The 27,050-nt window shown below is 45.5% G+C and overlaps 1 protein-coding gene, 1 long non-coding RNA gene and 1 pseudogene across 2 annotated transcripts; 2 read left to right on the top strand and 1 right to left on the bottom strand.

The window, feature by feature from the left end:
* The first annotated feature begins 1,758 nt into the window (after positions 1 to 1,758).
* LOC133923220 (4-coumarate--CoA ligase-like 2) lies at positions 1,759 to 3,671 on the top strand (annotated as a pseudogene).
* Positions 3,672 to 4,473: 802 nt separating this feature from the next.
* Positions 4,474 to 6,496, top strand: LOC133922420 (uncharacterized). The gene is made up of 3 exons (XR_009910461.1): positions 4,474 to 4,538; positions 5,044 to 5,197; positions 5,867 to 6,496. It is a non-coding gene; the product is annotated as an uncharacterized LOC133922420 (long non-coding RNA).
* Positions 6,497 to 13,026: 6,530 nt separating this feature from the next.
* On the bottom strand, positions 13,027 to 26,780 carry LOC133923219 (ABC transporter A family member 8-like). The gene is made up of 18 exons (XM_062368642.1): positions 26,606 to 26,780; positions 25,683 to 26,019; positions 25,479 to 25,564; positions 25,253 to 25,406; positions 24,814 to 24,927; positions 24,578 to 24,726; positions 24,084 to 24,242; positions 23,806 to 23,968; positions 23,419 to 23,544; positions 23,245 to 23,328; positions 22,799 to 23,163; positions 22,361 to 22,561; positions 14,839 to 14,948; positions 14,603 to 14,687; positions 14,157 to 14,285; positions 13,623 to 13,728; positions 13,416 to 13,504; positions 13,027 to 13,320 (listed from the first exon to the last, which is right to left on the bottom strand). Exons 1-18 carry the CDS (start codon positions 26,663 to 26,665, stop codon positions 13,027 to 13,029), a joined length of 2,811 nt encoding a protein of 936 aa, XP_062224626.1. The 5' UTR covers positions 26,666 to 26,780.
* Positions 26,781 to 27,050: the final 270 nt, after the last annotated feature.

Here is a 27,050-nt window from a genome sequence, read left to right as displayed (position 1 = left end):
GGCTGCCTTGGCCTAACTCTCCTTAGCCCATTCAGTCATGTGGCCCGATCCAACGGCGCATCAAGGTTTACTAACCCTAGCCGCAGCCGCCATTCGTGCACGTGCTGGTGCGGTGGGTGCCGCGCTCGGTACGGCGAGATGGCGTGCTAGCTGTGCAACGGCGCGTGTGGGGCCAGCGTGGAGGCGGGAGGCTAATACGACGGCATTGTAGGGGTGCGGTAGGCAGGGCTCCGACTGATCTTCTCCTCTGTGCGGTAGTAGAAGCAGGCTAGGCAAGCACCAAGGCAGTCGGCTAGTAGAGGCTACAGGGCCTCTGGCCAGCAGGAGCGTGCAGTGCACCATAGGACAGCAGTCCTGGTGGGAACAACAGGTACCCGGTGCGGGAGCACAGAAGGTGGTGTCCAGGGCGCGGCACAGCAAAGCCTGGCTAGTTTTCCTCTTCTTCCTCAGTGGGTGTGCAGGGGTGTCGGCCTGCAGGGCCTCTGGCCATCCTTCACGGTAGATGGTAGCAAGGGGGCACGACATGCAAGGGCTCCATGCCGTTCTTCTGGAGGAGCGCATGGCCAACAAGGGCGAAGGGCGGGTAGTAGGTTGTTAGCATTGTACTGATCCATCCACGTCAGCTAGATCGCATCTCTTCTGGAGTTGCTGTCTTCCATTGGCTAGCATCGGTGGCCGGCAAGGCAGCAACCCATGGAGCTTTGCAGGACCCTCCTTTTGTCATCTTTCTTCTTGGAAGATGCCATGCACTTGGCTGCCGGCCTGCAGGGCTCCCTGCCCGATGGAGAGAAGACAGCAGGGCGATAGCCTTAAGGGCTCGATGCAGCGGGAAGGGGCACACAAATATAGGCTATAGGCCGGTCTCCGTTCAGTGCCATGGGCAGCGGCAGCAAGACCTCCGGTCGGTTCTATTCCTCTACCTCAGGACATTCACGTACGAGTGACAGCCAAACTGCAAAATTGGCTTGGCAGGGTCGGCGTAGAGGCTTGATCCCTTCTTCGTCGGCATCAATTACACACAAGTCGTGATCTAGCAAACAGATCTATTTCTCAGAACGATCTGTTTGTTCGTCATACACATGCTATAGCCTGTTCATGTCGTGGTAAATTCATGTCGCGTAGAGCATATAGGCTAGTCCATGACCTGCCTGCTTGACGACAAAGTCGATGCAATGCAGATCTATTTCGCTAGCTTGGTTTCCGGCAGAGCTTTGTGCTGATAACGTGTTGAGAAACCGCTGCTACTGGGTGTAGTCCAGCGATCACTCGAGAGAATAATTGCAAAAGGAGACACAATATAGGAAAAAAGCTTTTTTCTTCTTTATTCATCTGTTTTTTACAATAAGGACTTCTACTCCGTATATATAGTCTTAAAAACCTCTAAGAAATATAATCGAATCTTTCAAAAAATCGAGATAAGCTCATATTTTATTGTGAAACTTCAGGTTTCCTAACAAGCTCTACTAATATCAGAGTATCTCAATTCTACATGAATCAGAAGCAAATTCTATAGGACCTATAAAAAGATCCTCGTGAGAGACTATAGATATCATTTATTCTGTGATCTAATAGTTAGAGTGAGGAGAATAGAGAGTAAATACGCGAGAGAATACATAATCTATAGAATTTGCTTCCACTTAAGTCGTGATTCGCGTGGCCTCAGTGCTGCGGCGTCGGCGCGATCTGCGATGCTGGCCGTCGCGCCATCCCTGAGGCTCACCGCCGTCCGCCGCTGCAGATCGTGCCGAGCGCTGACCCCTCCCTCTCCTTCGTCCCCCACCCCACCCCTTCGGCTGCCTCCCCCACGACTGCCCCCACGCCCCGGCCCTCCTCGACGCCGTCACCTCCGAGGCCCTCTCCCGCGCCGACCTCCGCCGCCTCGTCTCCTCCCTCGCCGCGGGCCTCCGCCGCCGCCTCCACCTCCGTGCGGGCGACGTAGTGCTTCTCATCCTCCCCAACTCCATCACCTTTCCCGTCGCATTCCTCGCCGTCCTCGCCGCCGGTGGCGTCGCCACCACCATGAACCCGCCCAGCGCCCCCGCCGAGATCACCGCGCGGGTGCGGGACACCAGCCCCGCCCTTGTGCTCGCCGCGCCCGACAACGCCGGAAAGATCCCATCTGTGCGCGTCCCCGTCTTCCTCATGCCCGAAAGTTTCCATCTTGCCGACCCCGAGTTCGCGCCCTTCCGCCGACACGGCCGCGGCCCCGGCGGTGGACCAGGACGACACGGCCGCTATCCTCTACTCGTCGGGGACGGGCGGGCGGAGCAAGGGCGTGGTGCTCACGCACCGCAACCTCATCGCCACGGTGGAGCTCTTAGTGCGCTTTGAGGCCTCGCAGTACGCGACAGCTGCTTGTGACAATGTCTACCTGGCGGCGCTGCCCATGCTCCACGTCTATGGCCTCTTGCTCTTCGCCGTGGGGCTCCTGTCGTTCGGCTCCACGGTGGTGGTCATGAAGAGGTTCGACGCGGGCGAGGCCGTCAAGGTCATCGAGAGGTTCAAGGTCACGCACTTCCCGCTCGTGCCGCCCAACATGGCGGACGGCACCGGCAGCATTGGATTCGTTGGTGCAGGTGTCGAGCGGTGCAGCGCCGTCCAGCGGCAGGCTGATCAATGACTACATCAAGGCTTTCCCCCATATCGATTTCATTCAGGTGCGTCCGGCTACCCTACCGACCCCCAGTGGCAGTCAGTCAGTCCCTAGCTACCGGCAACGGTTAAGGTGGGGTCAGGTGTTTTTTCTGTTTTCTTTGCTACTACTGGATCAGTACAGTACAGTGCACAAACCTGGGGATCATGCAAGGATTGACCAACCAATTGAATTATTTTAGTCCAGTGTCCACATGTAAACTACAGGTGGTCAGTCATATACACGCCTCGTTCTGAATATCAAAAAAGTTCAGCTTCCCAGTTTGGCATTCCTGTCACCATCGCTTTGTGCACCGCTGAGTCCAGCAGTGGACTCGACTCTACAGAGATTTTACTCCAGAAGAATTGAAGTATGCATGTAGGAACTATCTGATTATATAAACAGCTTTGCAAATGGTCAATCTTTATGAAGCGCAAGAAATGGAAGTCACCATGCTGGTTTCCATCATTTTCAGTACCTGCAAACTGTTGCTCCATCCCATTCTAACCTTCATGCGACTCCAATGTTTGCACAGGGTTACGGCATGACAGAATCTGCTGCCATAGGAACTCGCGGATTCAACACTTCAAAGCAGAAGAAGTATGCATCAGTAGGACTTTTGGCCCAAACATGCATGCCAGAATTGTTGATCTGGAAACTGGTCGCTGTTTGCCCCCAGGCTCTTGTGGGCAGTTATGTCTCCATGGCCCGGGTATAATGAAAGGTACAATTTTACCAGCTACTCTACTCGGCCATTGCACCATTTTTGCATGTAGTCTGATGCAAACTGATGCTTAAGTAAAAACTAACTCTATGGACTTGAGAATTCTTTCTGCAACTATAAAACTCAGCAAACCTGATTGTATTTATCTCTGCTGTGAGCCGGTTAATGAGAATCCTATTGATTAAGAGTTCACATATGTGTTGTCTCTCCTTTCCATGGCATTTTGTGTAGCTCCTTGATATAACAGAATCGTTCTTGTTCACTACACATGGTTTGATTGCCTTCTCGATATGGTTAAGCTTATTTAGTCACTCCCCTGCAGTACTTATGTCAATCTGTAGACCTTGCTCACTGCTGCAGTGATGAACACATCCAAGTACCTCCATTATGCTACCAAGACATTGATTTATCTGCCTTGAAACAGTTGACATACTTGATGAGAAGCTAAGTAAGTCAGTGTTGTGCATCAAGCAACCCCATTTCGTGCGTATTTGCTTCTTGATATTTGGCAGTGGCATCAAACATCCATCTTTTTATGAATATTGTTCATGCCACACAAACAGTTTCAAGGCTACATTGTTTCTAGAAAGTATTGATGAGCATGAGTATACTATATATGTAAGTTTGCTGATTAATATGTATAGATGTTCTTTGGTCTGTAAAACATGCAAAAGAAGCAAAATGTAGAGAAATCAGAGCAAATCATATGTACGAGGGCAAATACCGAAAAAATAGCAAAATGAGAAATTGACACCACTACATTACAGATCCTTCCCATTTTTTTATTGGAATTTTTCCAAATTATCAACACACACAACTTGTGCTGAATTTCCTTGTTTCATACTTTGTAGTGTGTTGTCTAGAGAAATAAAGTTTTGTCAAGGTCAATGTTTGAAATTTTTTTACTATGCATGTGCGTCAATCTCCTTTTGTATTAGTGTAACTAAAGAGAAGTGTATATTGCCATTTTATTCTAACTTTTAAGAAACATCTGGGAAATATGCTTGATAAAAAAAAGCCTTGTTTAAGGGTTGAATGAAAACATGAAATTTTCTCTGGCCCGTGCTGATAGAACTTTCTAACTCATTGCTTTTGTTGAATTAGCAGATTAAACGCTACAATGTTTTATGGAGCGCATTTGCATGTAGTGTAACGTATGGTGTAACAAAAACCTAACAATAGGTATGTAATTTTAGGAACCGTTACAACATATGGATATCGTACTAGTATAGATATAATAATAGAATGATGAATTGTGAGTGCAAGGCTCGATAAAACGGGCAAAGCCTTTTGCATTTGTGAAGAAAAGACAAATCAAGAGGCACACAGGGATAGACAACTCAGACATATAAACAATAATTTTCATCGACGTCATCATGGCCAAAGCAAAAAATATTAATTGATCCATCATGGCTGGGGCAATTAATTTTTTGTCACCCTTTCGAGTGGCAATTCTACTCTCTGACTGATACGCGGGCACATTTGAGTCACTGACGAGAGGTATATTTGAGCTAAGCAGAACCAACAGGGTGTGCTATTAAAAGCTCCTACAGGAACATTGCAACAATGAAGTCTCTGGATGTGCTATAACAAACTCATGCAAGAACACTAAAACTTTGAAGTCTTTAAAATAGCGTGCGTTTGCTTATCGAGCTTTTGTGGAGTTTTTTACACATGAATCTTGCAGGAAACAGATGTTCCTGACAAAATTTTTATTCCGGAAACATATTAACCGTCACGGGGGAGGACAGATTCTTCGCAGCGGATCGGGCAACTCACAATCTACAGATCAGCGCACAACATAACCAATCAAAAAACAGCAAACATTACGGAATTATAAGGTGTGTATTTGGTTTCCCACATCTCTCCTATCCTGGTCCAATGAAAGCGTAGAATCTCAAAAATAAGTTTGTATGATTATTTATATCTACTGTTATAGTCTTATCGATGGATACAAATATATAGTCTCATTCTGGTCTAGAAGCGAAGCTCGAGTCGAACTTTTTACTCTGCAGTCTGGCTTGGTAGATGTAGGCTCTGTATCCGCTTATGTAGGTGAACTTATTTGTTAGTATCATAAAATTATCTTCACCATAAAATTATCTTCACACGAGTAATTAATTACAATCTCAATTCTTACATCCGTTTATACGGTCTCAGATTTAATCAACTAAACAAAAACTCAACTCAAACTGTTTAGACATATACACCTAATCAAACACTATTTTTGCTTATATAATGTAGCTCTATAAAACATACCCAAAAGGCAAGCAAAATATGTCCTCCTGGTCCGAAGAACCAAACATACCCAAAAGGCATGCAAAATGTCAAAGAAAAATTGCTAAAATTAGGGTACATGTTTGACATGCATTCTGTAGAAAGGGTATTTCTATCCCTAAAAACTAGCTAATGAGGTGATTGACTCTACAATTTTAAGCTAGTTAAATTGCTCTTTTACAAACAATGTGTACTATTCTAACACATTCTGCAATGTTTTGAGTTCTGAGTAGCTCCTACATGTGGGATATAGATACTCTGCTCTACAGAGGCAACGGAGGCGATGACAATCATCACCGCGACAAACACGGAGAGGACAACAGCAAGGAAAGCAGCTCGCGACCTCATGGCTAGGGATTTCATTTTGTTCGTGACCTCATGGTTAGGGATTTTAATTTTGTTTTACATTTTTTTATTCATAGGCGAAAAGATCGAAATTCATGAAATTTCATAGAAAATTTGACCATTTTTCATCTTCTATGTGGGTCCTACAAGTCAGTGATAGAAAAACTCGGAATTAGATATTTTGTTCCTCTCTGAAATTTCAAAAAATCTGAAAATCACAAAATTTCATAAATATTTCGGGCTCCCTATGCGGATAACATCAAGGAAAGTCTGCCATAGAACGTAAGTGCTCTCGGCCAGTCAGTGTTTCCCGTACCAAGCTGCACGAAGATGATCAATGAAGAGGAGTAGCGATAACAAGTTAACATATAGTTCTTAAACTGTACTATTATACTAGTTCAGAATCATGTGAAATTTTTTTTCTTTTTTGAAACGGGGAATAATATAGAGAGGTACAATTACTCGAATTGTGGACAAACACTAATTCTTGTAAAAATCTTTCCCATGTCCAATCGTATGTCCATTCCATCAATATAAGCCGTGCCAGATGTAGGTTTAATAAATCCAGTCAGCTGTTGTCAGGTTAAGAGTCCTTCAAATTTGATAATGTGATGTAGCAATCAAAAATCAATTCTCTTTGTACATGAAAAATAGCTACAACCTTTAAAAAACAGCAAATCATGGTTTTCAATTCTATTTGTTCATGAACCTCTAAACATACAATTTCCTGATTTAAACAAATATATGTCGACACTCTTGAAACTAGTGACACTTGAAAAGAGAATTTGACTGTGTGAAATATGCAGGGACCCAAGGGCATGAGCACTGAGCGCGGATATCTCGCAGCTCCTGAACGAAAAGGAGTTCCTCGGCATCAGCTTGAGGACCGTAAACCCACCACTTTTGCCCATGTATAGTGGCGAACCTTACAGTAGGGCAAGGTTGGGCGGCCGCCCTACCTACCTCCGGCGAGGGCCAATGGCCGAGGAGCCCCCCCCCCCCCTCTTCTCCAGTTCTCCTCTAGCTCTGGCGCCTAGGTGACCAAGTCCATCGTCCGTCGCACATCTGCTACTCTGTTGTCTGTTTGTGACTTCGTGAGGTTGAAGAAGCAGGCACAATGGGCAAGCCGGCAAGGGGTATGAGCCAAGCCATTCACATTAGGCCTACCAAGCCAAGAACCAAGTAGTTGGGCTGGTTAGTCGGTAGCCCAGTATGGCAATATTGTTTTGGACTTTTTGTTGTGTGTGTCTGGACTCTGGTGCCGGCTGCCAGTACTGCCGTCTGCCCTAAAAATTGATCGATCCCCAAAATCAGACGCCCTAGTGCTGCTGTCGCTGACGAGGCCGCCCGCCTACAACCCGCCCGCTCCGCACCGCACGCCTGCTGGCTGCCTACCTGCCTACTGGTCGCCCGCCGCCCGCCTGCTGGCCACCCGCCTGCGGCCTGTTTGCTGACTGCTCCGCCTGCCTGCGTCCTGCTGGGCTGCTAGCCACCCACCTGCGGCCTGCCTGCTGGCCGCTCCGCCTGCCTACTCTGCTTCGTGCCCCGATGACTTGTTGCCCTGATCTGCCGACCGCCCGACGAGCTGGGTAGCTGGCACGCCAGCAATCCAGGATGGAGGGAGGTGGTGTGCCGGGTTCCAGCACTGGGCACGGGCTTGTTCCAGCGGACGCCAGTGGTGGGAGCGGACGGCGTGCTAGAGTAGGGCACGGCTGAGGACAAGCACTGAGTGGCCTTGATGTGAGCTCCGGTGCTGGGCGAGGGTGAGGAAATGGATTAGCACTGGGAGCTCCGTCTTCGGGGATTGTGGCGTCAGCAACAGCAAGCACGGGTGCGAGCCGCACAATCACGCCTACACCGGGACTATTAGGGAGGAACAAGCGCTACAAAAGCTTAGGTAAATTAATTGTGGTCTTATTCTTTTAGAAATTGTGTGAACATAGATTATTGATTGGTCAATCGAATGATTTTGTAGATTTGAAAAGCTTCTTTAGTAGCAATTCGTTGACTGGCAGTGGCTTAGGCCCAAGCACACATGAAAGTGTGAATGATGTTGTGTCTGAAGAAGGAGAAGTGTAAGGGGTTGTGGCCGAATTGGGAGATGTAGAAGTGCAAGTCATTGTTGAAAATGCACAACTGCCAGGACAAGATGTGGAAGGTATTAGGAATTTTGTCCTGGATGTTCATCTTATTTCTGATCCAGGGCTTCGTATACCAATTGAGGGATTTTTTCCTAATATTAGAGCAAATGTTCAAAGAGCTTATTTGGTGAAGGGCCCAACCCAACCTTTTGGTCATAAATTTCCTCACAAGCATGATAATAGAGTGTTTTTAGAAACATGGCTTAAGAAATATGATTGGTTAGAATACTGTATGGTGAAGGATGCAACATATTGTTTCTATTGCTTTCTTTTTAGGCATGAACCCTTAGATGAAAATTTTGGTCATGATGCTTTCACCAAACTAGGGTATAGGAATTGGAAGAATGCATACCATGGATTAACTCTACATATTGGTGGGCCAACTAGTTGCCACAATAGAGCAAGGACAGCCTGCGAGGATTTTAGGAATCGAAGGGCAAGTATCGGACATAAGCTAGAGTCTAATAGCAAAGATGCAGAAGTGAAATATGAAATTCGTGTGACAACTTCTTTAGCTATTGCAAATTTTCTCATTGCACAAGCTCATGCATTCCGTGGACACAATGAATCTCCTTCTTCTTTAAATAGGGGGAATTTCTTAGAGATGCTTGAGTGGTAAAAAGGAAAAATGAGGAGGTAAGGGTTGCATTTGAGGAGTTGTGTCCAATAAATGCCCAAATGACTTCATCCAAGATTCAAAAGGACCTTACTAAAGCTCATGCTATAGAGATTAGCAAAGTGATAAAGGAAGAGATTGGTGATAATCTTTTCTCTGTTCTAATCGATCAAGACTTGATGGGGACTTAATAACTCAAGAGCATCATTATCGTGTCGATACTTTCTTTGCTGCTCTTGATGCTATTATCAGTGAGATGGATCATCGTTTCAATGAGGTATCATCGGAGTTACTAGTTTGCATATCTTGTCTTGATCCAAGAGACTCATTCTTCAGGTTTTATGTTGATAAGATTGCTCATCTAACAGAGATCTATGATCAAGATTTCTCAATTGCTGATCGTTTGCTTATAAGGGATCAACTTGAGACCTTCATTCTACATGTGCGAAGAGTTGATGATTTCATTACTTGTCATGATCTTGGAAGTTTGGCTATGAAGTTGGTTCAAACTAAAAAACATTTTGCGTTTCCATTGGTCTATCGCATCATTGAGTTAGCATCGCTCCTTCCAGTGGCAACAGCATCAGTTGAAAGAGCCTTCTCAGCTATGAAGATGATCAAGACCGATTTGCGCAATAGAATGTCCGATGAGTGGCTCAATGCCTTGAGTTTGTGCTACATTGAGAAGGAGATTTTTAAGGGACTCGACTTGGATAAAGTTAAAAAGACTTTCCAAGTCATGAAAGAACGGAAAATGAGCTTGCCTAAGCCTACTAGAAGATCTAGTCGTGTTTAGTGTTTTAGTAGCGGTATGTCTTCTCACATTGTTCACCATTTTTTGCGATTTATGGTCACCTAATTATCACTAACTAGTTGATTTATTATTAAAATTGACAGGTTTATACTTTATTTTGGTGTATGTTAAACTATATGTTGCAAAAATCATGGTTTATTCTTCATATGAGAGGTACCATTTTCATTCTTCTTCTATACTGTTAATTTATTGTTTATAGTCTAACTTGTCTCCGATATAAGCATGCGTATGCGGTTTGCTTTTTTTTTTTTGGTAAAGTTTGTTGTGCGTTTTTGCCCTACCAATATTTTCAAGCTGGGTTCGCCACTGCCCATCTGCAAGTGTCAATCCTCGAGGTGCCAACCGAGATGCTTGGGGAAGCGACGGCCGGCAAACGGATCGACAAAAACAGTCACAGGCAAAGTGGCATCACAACTAAGGAATTCATGAACTGCACTGATATGATGTGCATACTTCCTGCCAATGACTGGTTGCTAGGATTGACAGCCTAGGAGGTGTCAAGATTGACAGTCTAGGAGGTGTCAAGATCAAGCATCGAGCCGGTGAAATTAAAGAAGAGCATTGTAGTATAATGATGTTGGAATTAGGGGATTCTTTCGTCTCTCCTGGGGCACAAAGATTGAATATTGGAATTTGTTACCGAAAGGCATGAGTGACATTCTTCAATTCCTTGGAAATTACATGATCTAAGCGTACAGTACTACTGTCAACATTGGAATTGTTTCCACCAGAATACATTGGACTGCAAAGATATGCATTTCATCCCACATTATTATTCGTGTGTTCTAATTCATAAAAGGATGCAAACTTGGAACCATAAAAACGTGCCCTGCATCCTTCAATCCTCAGAGAGAAGCCAGCGCGGCTTCTTTCCTCCTTTCCAAGCCCTGGTTCGGTCCTACAGGTTCGTGGAGTTCATCCCCGTGGTGCGACTCCCCATGTTTTGCCGTTTGGTTGGTCCTGCCAGTGTTGCCGCCCGTCGACCCATGTTTTGAAGATTGCTTCGGCGCCGTCGGGCTTGTGTTTGATCCGGTCGTGCCATTAAGTTGGACGCCGCCGTGGGTGCATATTTTCTAGCCGCACCGACGTTGAGCTTTTGTTTATTCTGGCTGTGCCACTGAGTTGGCCATCGACATGTGTCTCCGCCATGGGTGCAAGGCTTATGCCGTGTCGGCATTGAGTTGCTATTTTTGTGCTCGGGTCATCGAGCTATCGAGATTCCTCGGCCGTGGGTCCATGGTATAAGTTGCACCGGTGTTGAGTTGCTATGTTTGTGCAGTAAGCTCCAGCGTGTCGTTTTGACATGCGCGTATATTGCCACCATGCATTCTTTTGCTTGACCGCATCCTGGTGTGCGTGTGTCCCGTTGCCGTCAAGCCGCCGTTGGTTCTTTTGATCTTTGATGAGCTTTGGTCAGCGCTTGCGATGTGGTCGTGCGAGATATGCTCTGGCATGCATATGCCCACTTGCGTCGTGACCGTGGGAGCTGGTTTGGTGTTAGTACATGTCGTGGCCATGGTCGTTGATTTTTGCTCGCATGCGTGTTGTGACGCACGAGTGATCTGGCTGGGTTCCATTGATCTGTTGGTCATCATCTTAAATCTACTTGCGATGCGATGTTCGTTGTGAGCAGCTGTGGAATTACAAGAGGAGTTAGAATATGGATGGTAGGATATAGATAGTCTGTTGAAATAGAAAGAGATATAGAGGGAAAATATTTTTAGATGGCCCTCCGTATAAAGATAGGAATGATATAATTTGGCTAGTTTGCTAGAGATGTTTTTAGCCTTTGCTTATGTTGACACTTGAGAAGATTTTGCTCACCTCCGCCAACCTACCACCGTTGCAGCCCTACTACTCGTCCGACACTGATGCGCTCCCCGATGAGTCCCGACCCCCGCCCTTCCTTCTTCCTAGCCTCTGTCGACTTCTTCTCACCCCCACTGCTAGCCGCCTCTTCGCTAACCCATCTTTGATAGTCCCCTTGCCTCCTCCGCCCACCACCCTCCTCCCACATCTCTAGCGGCACACCGCCGCCCACCGTTAGGCTGGCCATCGGCCCCGAGCATCACTCTAAAGCCCCCCACCCTAAAGCTCTAGCCTTGACAATTCCGGACCCTAACCATAACCCCTGAGGCTGGTGAGCATGCAGACGCACGGCTGGAGGTTGAAGAAGCTCCTGGCTTTGCAAGACCTGCCTGGCAGTGAGCAGCAGGGAAGGGCGAAAAGTGGGTTACGCCCTACGCGTAGCATAGGCGATGGTCCAGGCGGGCTTCCATTTTATTTCAGGCGCGGCCTTGGGCCATCGGACGCCGTCGAGCTGGCAGATGAGGAATTTCGATTTCGTTTTACAATTTTTTTCATTTACCAACAAAAAACTGAAATTCGTAAAATTTCATCGAAATTTTGATCATTTTCATTATCTGATATGTGAATCTCACATGTTACTGAAAGAAAATTCTAAAATTAGATATTTTGTTGCCTGTCTCGTTCATATCCAGGCCCGTCACAGCGCAGTAGAACAACGATTTCACCCTTCCAGCTCTCGACTCTCAAGTCTCGCCCTTCGGAGAAAATACAAAACAGAAATACGGTGGCACTGGCACAAAAAATAAGTTACAAGATAAGTTACAAGATTTCAAATATAATAAGTTTACTTACTAATCATCAGATTCATTGCCCAATAGGACACATACGATCAGGCTTGAAGGAAACAGGGTGTGTTATTCTGACAAAATCCTTTAATCCAAACTCCGATTCGATCGTGGGAAGCAACCCGGAAAGAGCGGACGGACGAACATCACAGGGGAGGACAGCATATCCCCAAAATCTTGGTGACTCGCAATCTGCATGAGCAGCACACCACAACTAACCAGCTGAAAACTCGCGCCTTTCATCTGCGATGGCGAAGGAGACGATGACGATCATCGCTGCCGCCCACATGGGCGAGGATGACGGCAAGGCAAGTCGCTCCCGACCTCATTACTCACTTCCACCGATCAACTGAAGGTCGTCTCCCCCGTACGCATGAGGCGGTGTAATTGAAGGATACTTATAGGTCACAAATTCAAACATTATCTCGGTTTCTTTAAAATCAAAGAGATAGACTGATCTAAGCTGACCAAACTATTTTCTTAAGAGGAACTTACCAAGCCATATTAGCATCGCAAAGAATGTGGATGCCATGCGGTGACTTCTTCAATCTTCAACTCCGCATATCCGGTATTCAGTAGGCATTATATGAGCACGTGCGTGTGGTGATATGAGGGTGTATCTACGTGTTATACTAGGATTTAAAAAAAACTAAAAGCATACCACGCCATGGGCATGCCTATGAACAGCCGTAGGTCAAATATATGTTATCATCCATGGATAGTCCAAGTCACAGGTTAATATTATCGAAATACACATAATGAAACAGTCCATAGACATCCATTATTCAAACACATCCAAACTAACAAAGTCCAAATACCACCTCTACACAGAGAATGTGTCACTCTCCTGAGCAACTTTGATGAACACATCTTCCAGCGTTGTATCAGACAGGCCCCAGGCAAGGATGTTCAGGCAGTTCTTTGCATGCTCCATGGCCTGAAACACCTCAGAGATCCTCACCCCCTGCTTCGGCATCTCGAACTTCTGCGTCCCGGCGATGCGGTACGTCCTGTTCACGGCAGGGGAGATGGACCGGACCAGCTGCTCCACCGCCTCCTCCTCGCCCGCCGCAGCTGTTACCGTCAGCATATATGCGCCTCCATACTTGGCTTTCAGCTGGGGAAGAAATGTTGGGGTGGACATTGTTAGCACCTTAGATCAGTAGTCATGTCTGAAAACATAGTCAACTGACATGAATAATTCAGGTGTACCTCCTTTGAGTTCCCAATGCATTGCAGACTCCCGTTTGCGATAATTGCTATCCTGTCGCACAGAGCTTCAGCCTCTTCCATCGAATGTGCTGAAAGTTGAAGGAATATTTTTCATGTCAAGTTCTAGATGGTAGCAGATGAAAAAATGCTGTGGATAGATGAAGAGAAAATGGACTGGTGTCTAAAAATATAGGTGTGCTATCATACTTGTGAGGATTATGGCTCTGTCCTGTTTAGCGGACTTTACAGCATTCCACAAGGCTTTCCTTGATGCTGGATCCAAGCCAGAACTTGGCTCATCCATGTAAACAACCTACAAAATGTTTTTTTTACAGGAGAACGAGCTCTACTTCTATTGAAAACAAATAACAGTTTTACAGGTACCACATCAACACCATTACCACAAACACCAGAAAATGCCCAAGGAAGCACATCGGTCAAACCGAGAATTCTACCAACACACAAAAGCACCATGCCATTACAAGTTCAACAGGAAACCAAGTGCCCACAACGCTACAACTAGAACCTGATACATGCGACCGATATACACATAGAGAGCAAATCATAGCAGCTACAGCTCGACCACATCAGAATGGATGGAAATATAAATATATTTTCTTTCACGTTAGCAAAATGTTCCAAATATATTTTTTTTCACGTTAGCAAATACAAATCATTTCTTACTTTAAAAGATATACAATGTATTTCTTGAATTATGAATAAGGAGACAAATACAAGTACCTTAGAATCACCAATCAGAGATATAGCAACGCTAAGACGACGTTTCATTCCACCACTGTATTTCGCCACACACTTATCAGCAACACCGCCGTCAAATAAGCGTACACTTTTCAGAGATTGTTCTACAGCCTGGAAAGAAATAGAAAGCTTCGACTAACTGCTACACCAGACACGATTATAAATGCAATTGATGTGGTTAAAATTTGAATAGAAAAAAAAGTGCTGCTCTATCAGAAAAATTCAGAATTAAGATATATCCAAGTGTGCGTCAGCTCAAGACAGATCAATCCTAAAATATACAGATGTCATACATCTTTAAACTAGATAATATGCGGAAATGATTGGATGGTGTAAAGTAGTGAATAGTTATGGCAATTGAATCCTTCAGATTCATGGAAAGAATGACAAAATAAACCAGCACAGAATAACCTGTGGCCAGACATTACCACAGCTAATGTTGCACCCCTCAGATTCTTAAGTCTGCCGTAGAACATCAAATGCTCTCGACCAGTCAGTGTTTCCCATAGCAAACTGCATGGAGATGGTCAACAAAAAGGAGTAGTGATCATGAGTTAACAAATAATTCACCTAAAACTGTACTAGAATACTGGTTCAGAATCATGTGACGTTTAAAAAAAAATGAAACGGAGATTGAGTGAGAGACAGAGAGAGGTAAAATTACTCAAATTGTGGGCAAACACCAATTCTTGTATAAATCTTGTCCATGTCCAACCTTATGTTCATTCCGTCAATATAAGCCGTGCCAGATGTAGGTTTAGTAAATCCAGTCAGCTGTTGCCAGGTTAAGAGTTCTTCAAATTTGATACAGTGATGTAGCAATGACAAAAAAAATTGATGTGTACATGAACAAATGCTAGAACCTGTTGGAATAAACATCAAATCGTGGGTTTCAATCCTATTTGCATATTGTTGGCGCAAGGAAGTATCTTCTACAAATAAGTACGGCGAAAGCCTTCTCTGGAGAGAAGACTCAAACTTAGAGAAGACTATTCATGCCAAGCCTAGCCCGGCCCATCCAGGCCCCGACCTGGCCCAATCTGGGCCAATCTCAGCCTATCGGGTCACTGTTTATGTGGGTTCCCACTCATAAATAGTGCATTTTTGTATTTTTCAATTTAATTTAGATTAAATCTTGCAGGAGCCATAACTTTTCCGTTCTGACTCCGATTTCGACGATTCTTTCGCCAAAATTTATCTAAAATCGAGATCTACTCATCCGTCACGTTGTGATAGCCATTAGAACTTATTTGGTTTTTCATTTGGTGTTAATTGATTCTTCTCTAGTATAGCCGTTATTGATCGTAGTCGTAATTACATAGCAACCAGAGTTCTGCGAGCGCTGCGCAGAAAGCATTAGGGACGAGGAGGATCCTGACTACAACCAAGACTCTGAAGAGAACTTCGGAGAAGGTAAGTCCTATTTCCTTGATCATATGGAACATATGTTTTCAACTAATCTACATGATCAATTAAAATCGGACTTATTATCGCATGTGATATGTATTACGCTTTTACAAACTACTTATAATAGTTAATCCTATCAAACACATGCCATGTCTTGAATACTATCATCCAGAATACATATCACCCTAGGATTACCTGTCGTTAACTATATTAACGTCAGACGACGCCATGATATCTAGCATGCTTAGGATTGAATATGTCTCCTTAAAGACGTCGCTTTTAAAGCACCTCTCCTCGGAGATAAGATTTAATGTTATCAATGATAACTCATATACCATGAATCCTTGATGGTTGTGAATCTCGTGATGTTTGTGAAATTCTTGATGTCGTGTGGGATATGGAGCGTGATGTGTAAAAATAGATGAAAACTGTTTTGGCGTGGGCAGGTAGAGTGGTCCTCCGGGGAGGATGCTCTTAAGGGCTTGGGTTACCTGATGGTATTCATTGCCAATGAAGATGCCTAGCCTAGCCGCTTAAGGATCGAGTCTTGCGCCGTCATGCTTAGCCACCCCCGTGCAACAATGCATCATGTATGGGCAGGACGAGCGCCAGGTTCTCGCTCTCTTCGACGCTTCGACGACCGTGGAGGTCGGCAATGGTAGAAGAGCGCTGTTCTGGCGAGACGCTTGGTTGGACGGGAAGTCTATTCGCTCTCTGGCTCCTGCTCTCCTCCCTTGCGTTGCGCCGTCGGTGCTCAACTCAAGAACGGTGGCTGACGCTCTGTGTGGGCGGCGTTGGACCAGGGACTTGTCAGGGTCGCTCCATCTGGACATGCTTGCCCAGTACATGTGGCTTTGGGTTCGGCTGGATTCTGTCCATCTCTCTTCTGGTGTAGACCGGCCGGTGTGGAGGTGGACCGCAACTGGCGAGTACTCGGCCCGCTCCGCCTATAGGATGCTTTTCCAGGGTTCCGAGTTCTTCGTTGGGGCGAAGTTGATCTGGAAGTCTTGGGCGCCCAGAAAGGTGAAATTCTTTGCCTGGCAGGGTTTGATAGGGAGGTTGTGGACGGCTGATCGACGGCGGCGCCACGGGCTGCAGGCGGATGGCTCCTGTGCGTTCTGTTCCCAGCTCCCGGAGACGACGGACCACTTGCTTCTCCACTGTGTCTGGGCGAGGGAAATCTGGTGGCGACTGCTAGGAGTTCATCCTCCTTTGGATCAACCGTCTTTCGGTGATTGGTGGCTCAACTTGCGTGGTGGCGTTGTTAAGGACTTGCGCCGTGGATTGGACTCTCTTATTCTCCTTGCTGCCTGGACAATTTGGGTGACGCGTAACAGCATCGTGTTCAGTAACAGTCGTTCTTCTACCGCTTCGTTGTTGGCTTCCATCTGGAGTGCGGCGGAGCAATGGTGCGCAGCCGGAGCAGTTCACCTAGCTACGCTTTTGGCTAACTTGCGTAGCTCTCGGTCTATCCATTAAGCTGTGCTTCTCGCGGTAGTTGGTTTCTGCCTGTTGCTTTCCTCCGTGTTCTTCTTCCTTCCCTCTTCCTTTCTTTCTTTCTTTCTTTCTTTCTCTCTTTCTTTTTTTCGTCCGTGGTCCCTTGGGTCCATTGTATTTAACTTCCTTTTTTGGCCTTCGGACCTATCTCCTCCGGGTCCTTCTTAATGCAATGATACGCACGTCTCCTGCGTATTCTAGAAAATGTATGGGCAGGACTAGACTTTCCTTCACCGAACTGAGTTGGACATCATACTAGGGGGCTGGGGAGCAGCGAGAAGCCAAGTGTCCATCTGACCCTCTATTGAATATTTCGAGAGACAGCATAGCCAATCTGGTATTCTGAATATGGTCTCTGGTACTTGGGGTGTCTCGTAGAAAAGCCCTACAGGAAAGGTATTTGGAGGATCTCGATATGATTCGTTCCTCTGCTTGCAACGGTTGGAGGCTGAACATATCGTATGGATAAAGTTGTACAATCTCTACAGAGTGTCAATCTATTCGAATAGCTGTGTCCACGGTCATGAACGTGCGAGTGTATGGTCACGCTTGAATAGACTCCGGGTGCGTGTGTCTTGATGAATGAGTGTATGGACTAGATGTCTGTGTGATGAGGTTTCTGGCTCAATCCGTCAGAAGCTGTGTGGTACTAGAGGTACACCAAATATAGTAATAGGGATTGCGGAGTGAGGTATAGCCACTCCCAGGACTGAAAAACCCCCCAGATAAAACTTGTTACCTAGTTTTAAACCATTTGGAGCGGCTTTAAAATAAATAATAAATGATACAACTGAGTACCTGCATAAACCGCTTTGCGCTTAAAATTAAATCGTAAAGCCTTGTCCTTGAATTACCTATTTATACATCTATCAATACCTTGAAGTAATATAGGGCTTGTTTGAGTACCTTCCGTACTCACTCTTGTTGTCATTCAGATGAAAAAGCAGATGCTGCCAACGCCAGAGGAGAAGGCCAAGATGAAGAGTAGTCACCGAAGTCGTGTTCGCACCCTAGCTGCTTGCGGCTTGGGTCTTGGCTTTCCGCTGTGTTTTTGTTGGCCGTTCGGCCAGGTTTGCATTATTACTGTTTGGTTGTAGCCTTTTGTACTTTGTAACCTTAATACTTATGTACGAAGTTTGATTGTGATACTACAACTGTTATACTGTGCGTATCAGCTACTTAATCCAGGAACTGATACAGGAGGCACATGAGATCCCGGGATTGGGGTTTTACAACCGAGGGAGGCAGTCCGCGACCCCCTTAGCCCTTAACGCAGTGAGTCTCCGGAGGCTGGGCCATTCGGAGCTCGTCGTCGGCTGCCAGAGGTGACGCCGATGGCTAGGCAGAGGGAGGCAGTTTGCAACCCCCTTAGCCCTTAATCGTGGCGACGCTCCAAAGGTAGGGCCATCCAGAGCCAGGCGGTGGCTGCCAGAGATGACACCGATGGCTAGACCGAAGGAGGCAATATGCGACCCATTTGGCCCTTTCTGGCAGTGGTCGAACGGAGGGCGCATGTCGCACCTTTCGTGCAGTGTGCATTGCACGGAACATTATTTCCTTGATTCCCTTGCGTCTTATGGTCGCGAGTGGATGGAGGGCTTATTGTATCAGTGCCATTGTCGTGTATGCCACGAGTGTATACATGTGCACATGCATGTATGTAAGTGTATATGAAATGAAGTAATTTTTAGATTAATCAATAAGCTGATTTGAACCTCAATGGTACTGAGGCTATGCCCATTCACGCCTCTTCATCATGTAGCAATGCCAGAGGGTTTGGGACCTTGACAATACTGAGGCTATGACCATTCCACGCCTCTCCAGCATGTAGCAATGCTGGAGGGTCTGGGACCTCGACGATACTAAGGCTTTTCCCATTCCACGCCTCTCCGGCATGTAGCAATGTCGAAGGGTCCACACCTCATCGGCACGGAGGCTATACATTCAAGATGTCAGTGGGGCCATACCTCTCCGGTACGTAGGCTAGGCCTTAAAAGATGCCAGAGGGTTTCTTACCTTTTTGGCACGGAGGATGTCGTCTTCAAGATGCCAGAGGGTTTTCTTACATCTCCAGCACAGAGGCTATCATCTTCAAGATGTCGAAGGGTTTTCTTACCTCTCCGGCAATGAGGCTATCGCCTTCAAGATGTCGGAAGGTTTTCTTAAGACCTCTCCATTTACAGAGGTTGTTAGAACATCTCTGTATTGCAGAGGTTTTCAAGACATCTCCGTTTTATGGAAGTTTTCAAGACATCTCCCTGTGGTGGAGGTTTTCAAAATATCTCCGTTTTGTAGAAGTTTTCAAGACATCTCCGTGTGGCGGTGGTTTTCAAAACATCTCCGTTTTGCAAAAGTTTTCAAGATATCTCTGTGTGGTGGAGGTTTTCAAAACATCTTTTGCGGAAGTTTTTAAGACATCTCCATGTGGCTGAGGTTTTCAAGTGTTTTGTGCCATTTGAGCAAAGATGTGACTTAAGTTTTACTATCTACTGTTTGAATAGAGATGTAGCTTAAGTTTTACTGTCTACTATTGTTGCCAAATAGGTATCTGTTGTAGAGGCCCTCATCAGCTAGGTTAAATACTTTTAGAGTACGTTGCCCCTTCTGTCTTGAAAATTTAACCAGCTAGACAAGATATTATTAGGTGGTCATGGGCATACCTTTGCCAAAATAAGGCCTCCCTAGCAAGGTCGGAGGCCCGGAAGCCCTCGTAGCTCCTAGGTGGGGAAAGGGTTGGTGCGACTCAATCCTCGTCGCTGGGGTATTGTACCATCGGTGGCGGAGCAGGAGGAGGTAGAGCAGGTCATGTGGAGCTCGGTAAGGTCTGGAGACCTACTCAGCGGCCCATTCTGGTTTTACGATCTCTGGACCGCCTACCGCCGGCTCTTTCCCCTACCAGGTGTCCCGCCTGCCTCCCGAGGTACTCCGTCCGGAAGGCTATAAGACTTCGGCAATTCTCGGTATTAAGGCCACACCTGGCTCCGTGTAGGATGCACCAGTACCCTCCCTGTAGTACCGAAGCCCGTGTTCGGCGTTGAAGGCATTGGCAGGATCTACACGTACATGAGCTTGTGGTCTCCCCACAGCCCCGTTCTATTAAGGAAGGAAAGGAGGCTTCCCGGCAGCAAGATTCTCAGAAGACACCGGCTTGACACAGGTGTCATGGGTGCCATCACAAGAGACGCCATGAGGGTGGGCCTAGGCATGAGTGCCTGTGGGCTCGAGCACCTAGAACCACTGAAGGGCGTCCTAAACGGTTGTGGCCTTGGCCGTAACCCCCTAGGGTCCTCCGAGGTCCTCGCTACGCCATTGTTGGAGGGCCTTCGCACCTGCCAGGGCTTCAGCAACAACCCGAGCCAGGGCCACCGCTGAGTCGGCGATGGCCGAAGTGTCATCGTTCCATTCGGTGCTGAAACTGATGGGTGTACATAGCTTGCATGGTTGTGGTGGTCGTGTGGACCCTCGCACAGGTGTGGCCGGGAAGTCGGCCGCCTGCAGTGGCGGATCCAAGATTTTGGGCAAGGGTGGTCTAGGCACCTGGCCAGATGGCACTGTAGCACAGCCCCTTGGCCGGCAGCACGCGCTGCAGTCGAGCCCAGGCCGACATGTAAGCTGAGCTGCTGAGGGACGGCCAAATAGACGGGAGTCGAGCGTGTCGATGCATGACACCCGTGCCACCCATTCGCAAAGAAAAGGAAAACATAGATCAGTGGCATGCATATTATAAAGAAACATCTCCAGGTCAAGCATATACAAATCGGAGTTGAGAAAACAGAAAATCTCCCAAAACACGGCTCATGATGCCTTGCGCTGACAGGCAAAACACGTGTTAGCGTGTAAGCTCCTGCAAAATTTTCATTTGGCAAATTTCTCTGCTTTGTTCTGCAGCAGAAGCAGCCCATGGCCACACTGTCGTCGCCGCGGTTGAGTGACGGTACGTGCCCAAGAAGCAAGAGTGGGAGTGGGCGAGCAGCAGGCCCCCATCAAGCTCGTGCAGCTCCGACTCATCGCGCTAGACCACCGGCTTCTCATCCACAGCGTCCGACAAGCCGATGTTGTCCTTCCTCCACCCCACCGTGAGCTCGTCCCCTGCACAGCTCCTCCTCATCCGCAGGCAAATTCTTAGGGTGGTCCATGGACCACTCATGCCCACTCGCTGGATCCGCCCCTGGCCGTCTGTGTTGCGGCCTTGGTGGTCTTCTTTTTGGGTGGCATCCTACCTCTCTTTGTACTTCTATGTTCGAGTCTCCACGGACGGCGCGCTGTTGGTATAAGAAAATATCTTCCACGAACAAGTGCAGTGAGAGTCTCCTATAGAGAGGAGACTCAAGCTTGGAGAAAAAGTAGAGAGGAAGAAATACTGATGTGTTTATCTTCAAAAGATTCGTCCCTAGCCTGATGGTCATGGGTATGTATTAATAGTATCATTCGGGGTGTAAGTATACAAATATGCCCTTACAGAGATAGCGATGTAAGTTACCACCATGCTATAGGGACTTGGGGCTAGTCAAATTACACAATCTTGGTTCGGGCATAATACATTTACCCCTAACTAGAAGATATTATTTACTATGGTAAATACAGTGGTGTACGTGACCCAGAGAGTGCGATACCCGGCCGATCGTCAATTGCGGCATGGCGTCGCACTGTCCCGAATGTCAGGATGACCTCCACTTGCACTGGGACGTCAGGATAGCCACCACTTGCACTGACATTAAATATCGGTCACTTCCTTGCAGGCGGAGGATGGCTCGTGGGCCCTCTCTGGCTGATTTTTCTTTAAGGCTTGATGATCCACTCCCTGGGCTTCAAAGATCTTGCTCAGGCTCCGAAGGACTAGAGCCCCGGGAGACTGAGGCTTTAGAGAGCTCCGGAGCCTGAAGACCCTAGAGGCCTTCAGAGACCCAAGATTCACATGAATAGGTTGACGGGGCCAAGGATGTCAGGGTCCTTAAAGACAACCCTCAATAATCCCTTCTGGAGATCAGCATCTTCTCCTGTCTCGGGAGGCAGTGGCCGGAGGGGTTCACGGTCTTCGAAAGTCGGACTTCTAGCTGAGGATCCGAAGGAGCTCTTGGGAAAGGTGATTATACATGTAGTATAAAAACAAGAAAAAAAATCAACCCTTTAGTAATGTCTACATGCTGATGTATTTCTCCCCAACACACATGAACCCCTAAACATGTTGTTTCCTGATTTAAACAAATGTATGGCTACACTGGTCAAAATTCCTTGAAAAGATAATTTATGTATCTAAGACTATGTTCATACTTCATACTTACCATGCTAATGAGAGAGGTTTTTCCAGCGCCATTTGGACCAAGAATTCCAAAACACTGCCCACGTTGCACAAAAAGAGATAACCCTCCGACTGCAATTTTCTCTGCATTTCCATCTTTTCCACGGTACACTTTCTTAATATTGTCGCATATGACCAAATAACTACTATCTGATTCTTGTATGAGTTGTTCAACTATCTCTCTCTGAAAAGAAAGCGGGGTTTAGTGAAACACATTCATGCAGGAGTAATTTCAAACAATATCATTAGCTCAGGTTTTGTGGGAGGTTCAGGTTGTGGGGTGGGTAGTGTTCAAGATATCAAGTTAACACATGCATACTTTATCCTATCATGCTAAGCAATACATAAATATATATCATACAAACAAAAACATATTGTATATGCACAAGGATAGAACAAAATATATAATATGGGGGTACACCTCTCTCAAAACATCAGTCCTGCCTGTTTCAACTGAAGCTTTGAATTCCCGAAGCTGTATGGTCTGCTTCTGAGCAGCCTGAGAACTCCCATCCAAGCATGAGCGACAAACGCTTGACATTTTTCTAATTCCATTTCGTAGGGTACCAAATTCATCCAAACAGAATGTTAACAAAAGGAACGTGGCCCACTCGAGTACCATTATGATGAGAATATCTATCATTCCATTTTTGCGATCATTCAAGTCGCTCCACTGTATTCCAGAAAAGTCCGTACGATACCCAACTGATGGAGGTGGAGAAAACTCGTAGATTATGCGGTACAAAGAAAATGGTGGGAAGAACTCCATCAGCGTAGTCCAGCTTCCTGAAGCACAGAGAAAAAAACTGATATTTTTAAAAAACAAATAGTAGTAGGGGTAATATCATATGAAGTTTGGGCGCATACTTGAGAGGGAGATATCTACAACAACATGCCTGAACAAACATTCTCCTAAAAGGCCAGACCCAATTGTGAAGAGATATCCAGTCACTGCACAAAATGGTTCCATATAATGAGAGTAGATAATTCGCTGCTACCATGTGAAGGAACAGAAATATGAGCATTCGAGTAGAAGCATACCAGTAGCTGTCCTAGCATTAGAAAAGTATGCTGCCATAAGAAAAGCAAACGAAATTTGCAAGTTTATGTAGGTGAAATAGATCACAAATTGTACTCCGAAGTGATTCAATCGGAATAACTTTATACCTGGAAATAGAAAGACAAGTAATTATTTCCAAAGCGAAGTAATTCCTATTATTCGCAATGCCCAGGTGGTCCCTGATGTGTGCTTTCAATATATTCCTAGTAAAATTTGCACAAATCTCAAAGCAATTGGAAGAAAACAAAAACAAACTTAAAATTAGTGTATTATCAACCACTTGTGCAACCCTAACAACTTTAAAACTCATGCCATTTTTATTTGGAATATTAATGGGCACATCTCATAAAATTATGAAATCATCTTACCAACAATGGCGCCAAATAAAACCAAGAAGAGCATATAAAGTAGGGATAGAAGAAGAAAATAACAGTAGGTGATAGTCCAGTATGCCATATCTCCTAGGCCATGCATCTTCATCATAGTTCTTAGCTTCTGTTGCTTCTCATATACTAAATTGCTCAGGATGACCTGCACTAGTAACATGTCTATATCATATTCTCCAAGTTAACTAATGTCTATTTCAGAAAAACAAAACGTGTCGATCTGCTAGTTGGTGCTGGATCTATAGTAAAGCGGGTCATACCGGGAAAAGAAGCATTATAATCCATACAAAAACCAGCTTCCCCACTAAAAAAGATATATCAGGAGGCATCTCAGGTTGAGCAGCTCTAGGCATGTCTTTAACAAACTCAAATCGCATCTTAGTATCACTGCCCTTCAATTGAATGTATGCGTTTGAGACCTGCAAAGTAGCTAGGAACTCTATAAAAATGTAAAATGGTAAACAAGTAGCACAATTAATGAATAAACATTTGAATTTTTTTTTCAGAAAAACTCATTTAGTAGCACAAACCTTTTATTTTTAAAGAGCATTCAAAGTCGTAAGACAAAAGTAAATAGGAGTTTTCTTGGAGGGAAAGAGCAGGAGCTATCAAATAGAAGGCAAGTAAGTTTGAAGTTGCATTTTTGCTTCTTATGACATTCACATAAAGCCTACCAAAAGGTTGGAAAAAACGATAGTATGTTGTAGGAGATATATGTAACCTGGTATCTCTTTCGACTTAAGAAAAAACTTACCAGATTCAGTAACCGTGGAACTCGAAGCAAGATTGGTGGAAATGAAAGTGAAAGTAACAGAAATGAAATTTCTGTAACACCCTTGTATGTTGGGTTATATGAGACGATCAAGTTGAACTTGTTGAGGTCTGAGCTTGTGAGGTCATATGCTGTAAACAGAATAATACAAGTTACATAGTCAATTAGAGTTATCAATTAGGGGCAAAAGAAAATAACAGGTTATAGAATGGTTAGACCTGAAGCAATTTTATCGGTCTCGTTGTCCTCTTGGTAGAAACCTCTATACAATTCATTGTTCATGACTGACAAACTCTCACGCCAGAGAAATAATCCTTCAGTACATTCTGCATCTGTTCCAGGTTTTTCAGTAAGAAATTAGCTGTTAGGATTCATCTTATGTCACCGGGTCTTAGTCTTCGCATATTTCAGAAAAGGTACACAGCTGCTCAAATTTCTACCAAATCATCAAATGTTTATGAAGAGAAAATATATTGGTAAAATTATAAATAATAACAATAATCGGGCACTAATTGTTATCAGCTACCTGTTCTCCTTTTCTTAAAAAAGCAGAAAAAATTGCATAGTGTACCCAGTAGCTATGCGCTAAGCGCAACTCTGTAAATACTTAAGTCATCGTCACTTTCTCTACAAAGCTCCCGTGCGTAAGAATCTCACCTTGGGTGAAATTGCTGCTACCTTCTTGGACTAGAAAAGAAAGTGTTCGGTTTGCAGTGCAGTTGCTCTGGAGAAACGAAAGGTGGCTATGTTCATGAAAATCAGAACCATATTCATCAGCGCCAAGCGAGGAAGGACGCATTGCATTTGTACCCTGAAAAAGTTTCAGAAAAGTTGGATCAGTGACTGAACTAGTGAGCATCACACAAAGCTTTAGGGAACCAACCACAACCAGTGCGAAATCAGCCAAGGTGGAGATGTCAGCTGCAAAGTTCGGCGAATCGTGTTTGGGGAACATGTTACTCATGACACCTGCAATAAGGAGTCAGGGGACATAGGCTGGTAAAAAAGAAAAGAAAAAACACCCACTAGCAAGGCGGCATTGCAGCTCGAAACTCTGAAATTTTACTGAAAAGATCTGCATTATTACTTTCTGCAAATGACTGGTTGCCGCCAGTGACAAGGAACGTCGCTGCGCGGGATTCCACGCCTCCGATCGACGCACCCGGGAGATTCGGCAGCTGCAGCACCGGGGGCCATTTCGGCGCGATCGGCAGGGGGCATTGGGCTGGGCAATCGAGTCCTCCAATTGTGTTCTTGCTGGAACTGACGTTAGTGCTAGCAGTGCAGTAGTGGCAGTTGATCCGGGGCCTGTCTGCCACTGAACGGAGGTAAAATATCGTGATGACCATCTGCGCCCCTCCGAGCAGCAAGCATACGAGGAACGGGAAGCAGATGAGGCAGCAGTTCGTCTTGCAATCTCGCCTCTGCGGATTGACAGTTTAAAAAGTGTCAAAATTAAGCGTTAGGCAGGGTGATATTAGTGAAAAGCAGTAGCATTGTGGCATGTAAAGTTGGAATTTGAGGGTTTCATTTCATCTGTGCTGGGTTAGAAAGATTGAATCATGGGACCAAAAGACATGAGTTGCATTCTTCAGTTCCAAGAAATTGCAGGATTGAGCATGCAGTACTTCCAAAATACACAGACACGGGACTATAAAATATTCATTTCTGACAGATTATTCCTCGTGTATGATTATACCCTCTACTACTGAATCCTTCAGGCAACAACTAAAGAAACAAACTTGGGACCAAAAAAAAATATACGCAGCATGCTTCAATCTTCAATGTACTTCCTTAAATTGGAGGATAACACACGCATAAGGATTTATCCTACGAACATGATTTCTTTGAAAAGACTCAATTCCTCAGATTCTTGATGTGTGAATGTGTGAAACCCTCTCCTAGTAAATCTTTCAGCATGAACAAAAGAGACAGACCTTAGAAGGCAAAATCTTGTAGACATGAAGAGATCAATAAACACGAAGAAGTCGACTGGCCAAGACACGTCACCTGGATCACGAGATTTTTCCTGAAGAGGGCGTTGGTCTGCGCAAGGCAGCTCGCAGCCATCGCTCCAGTCTTCTTCTCCCTTGGAGAGGAGAACTCGAGGCACGCACGAGAACAGACACTACTGCCACACTGTGAACTGGCTGCCGGGGGAGTAGGCGAGGAAAGCAAATTCTATATACGATCCTCTCTATTATCTTATTTACTCTCTCACTCTTCAACTAAACTATTAAATCATAAAATAAATAACATAAATAGATCTCATAAAGATCTTTCTGAACAAAATTGTATAATTTATTCTAATTAGACGAGCAGCACTATGTATGCAGAGGCCGACCATGTGAGAAGACGGTTCTGTCCTCGTAGTTTTCGACTCTCGAGGAGAGCACCCTTCCTTCTGAGCGAGGGCAACTCTGGCAACGTGGCGGCAGGATACCCCAAAACTCGG

The sequence above is a fragment of the Phragmites australis genome, chromosome 6, assembly GCF_958298935.1.
Source record: "Phragmites australis chromosome 6, lpPhrAust1.1, whole genome shotgun sequence".
In the NCBI taxonomy this organism is placed as follows: domain Eukaryota; kingdom Viridiplantae; phylum Streptophyta; class Magnoliopsida; order Poales; family Poaceae; genus Phragmites; species Phragmites australis.
This window is presented reverse-complemented; position numbering and strand designations above follow the sequence as displayed.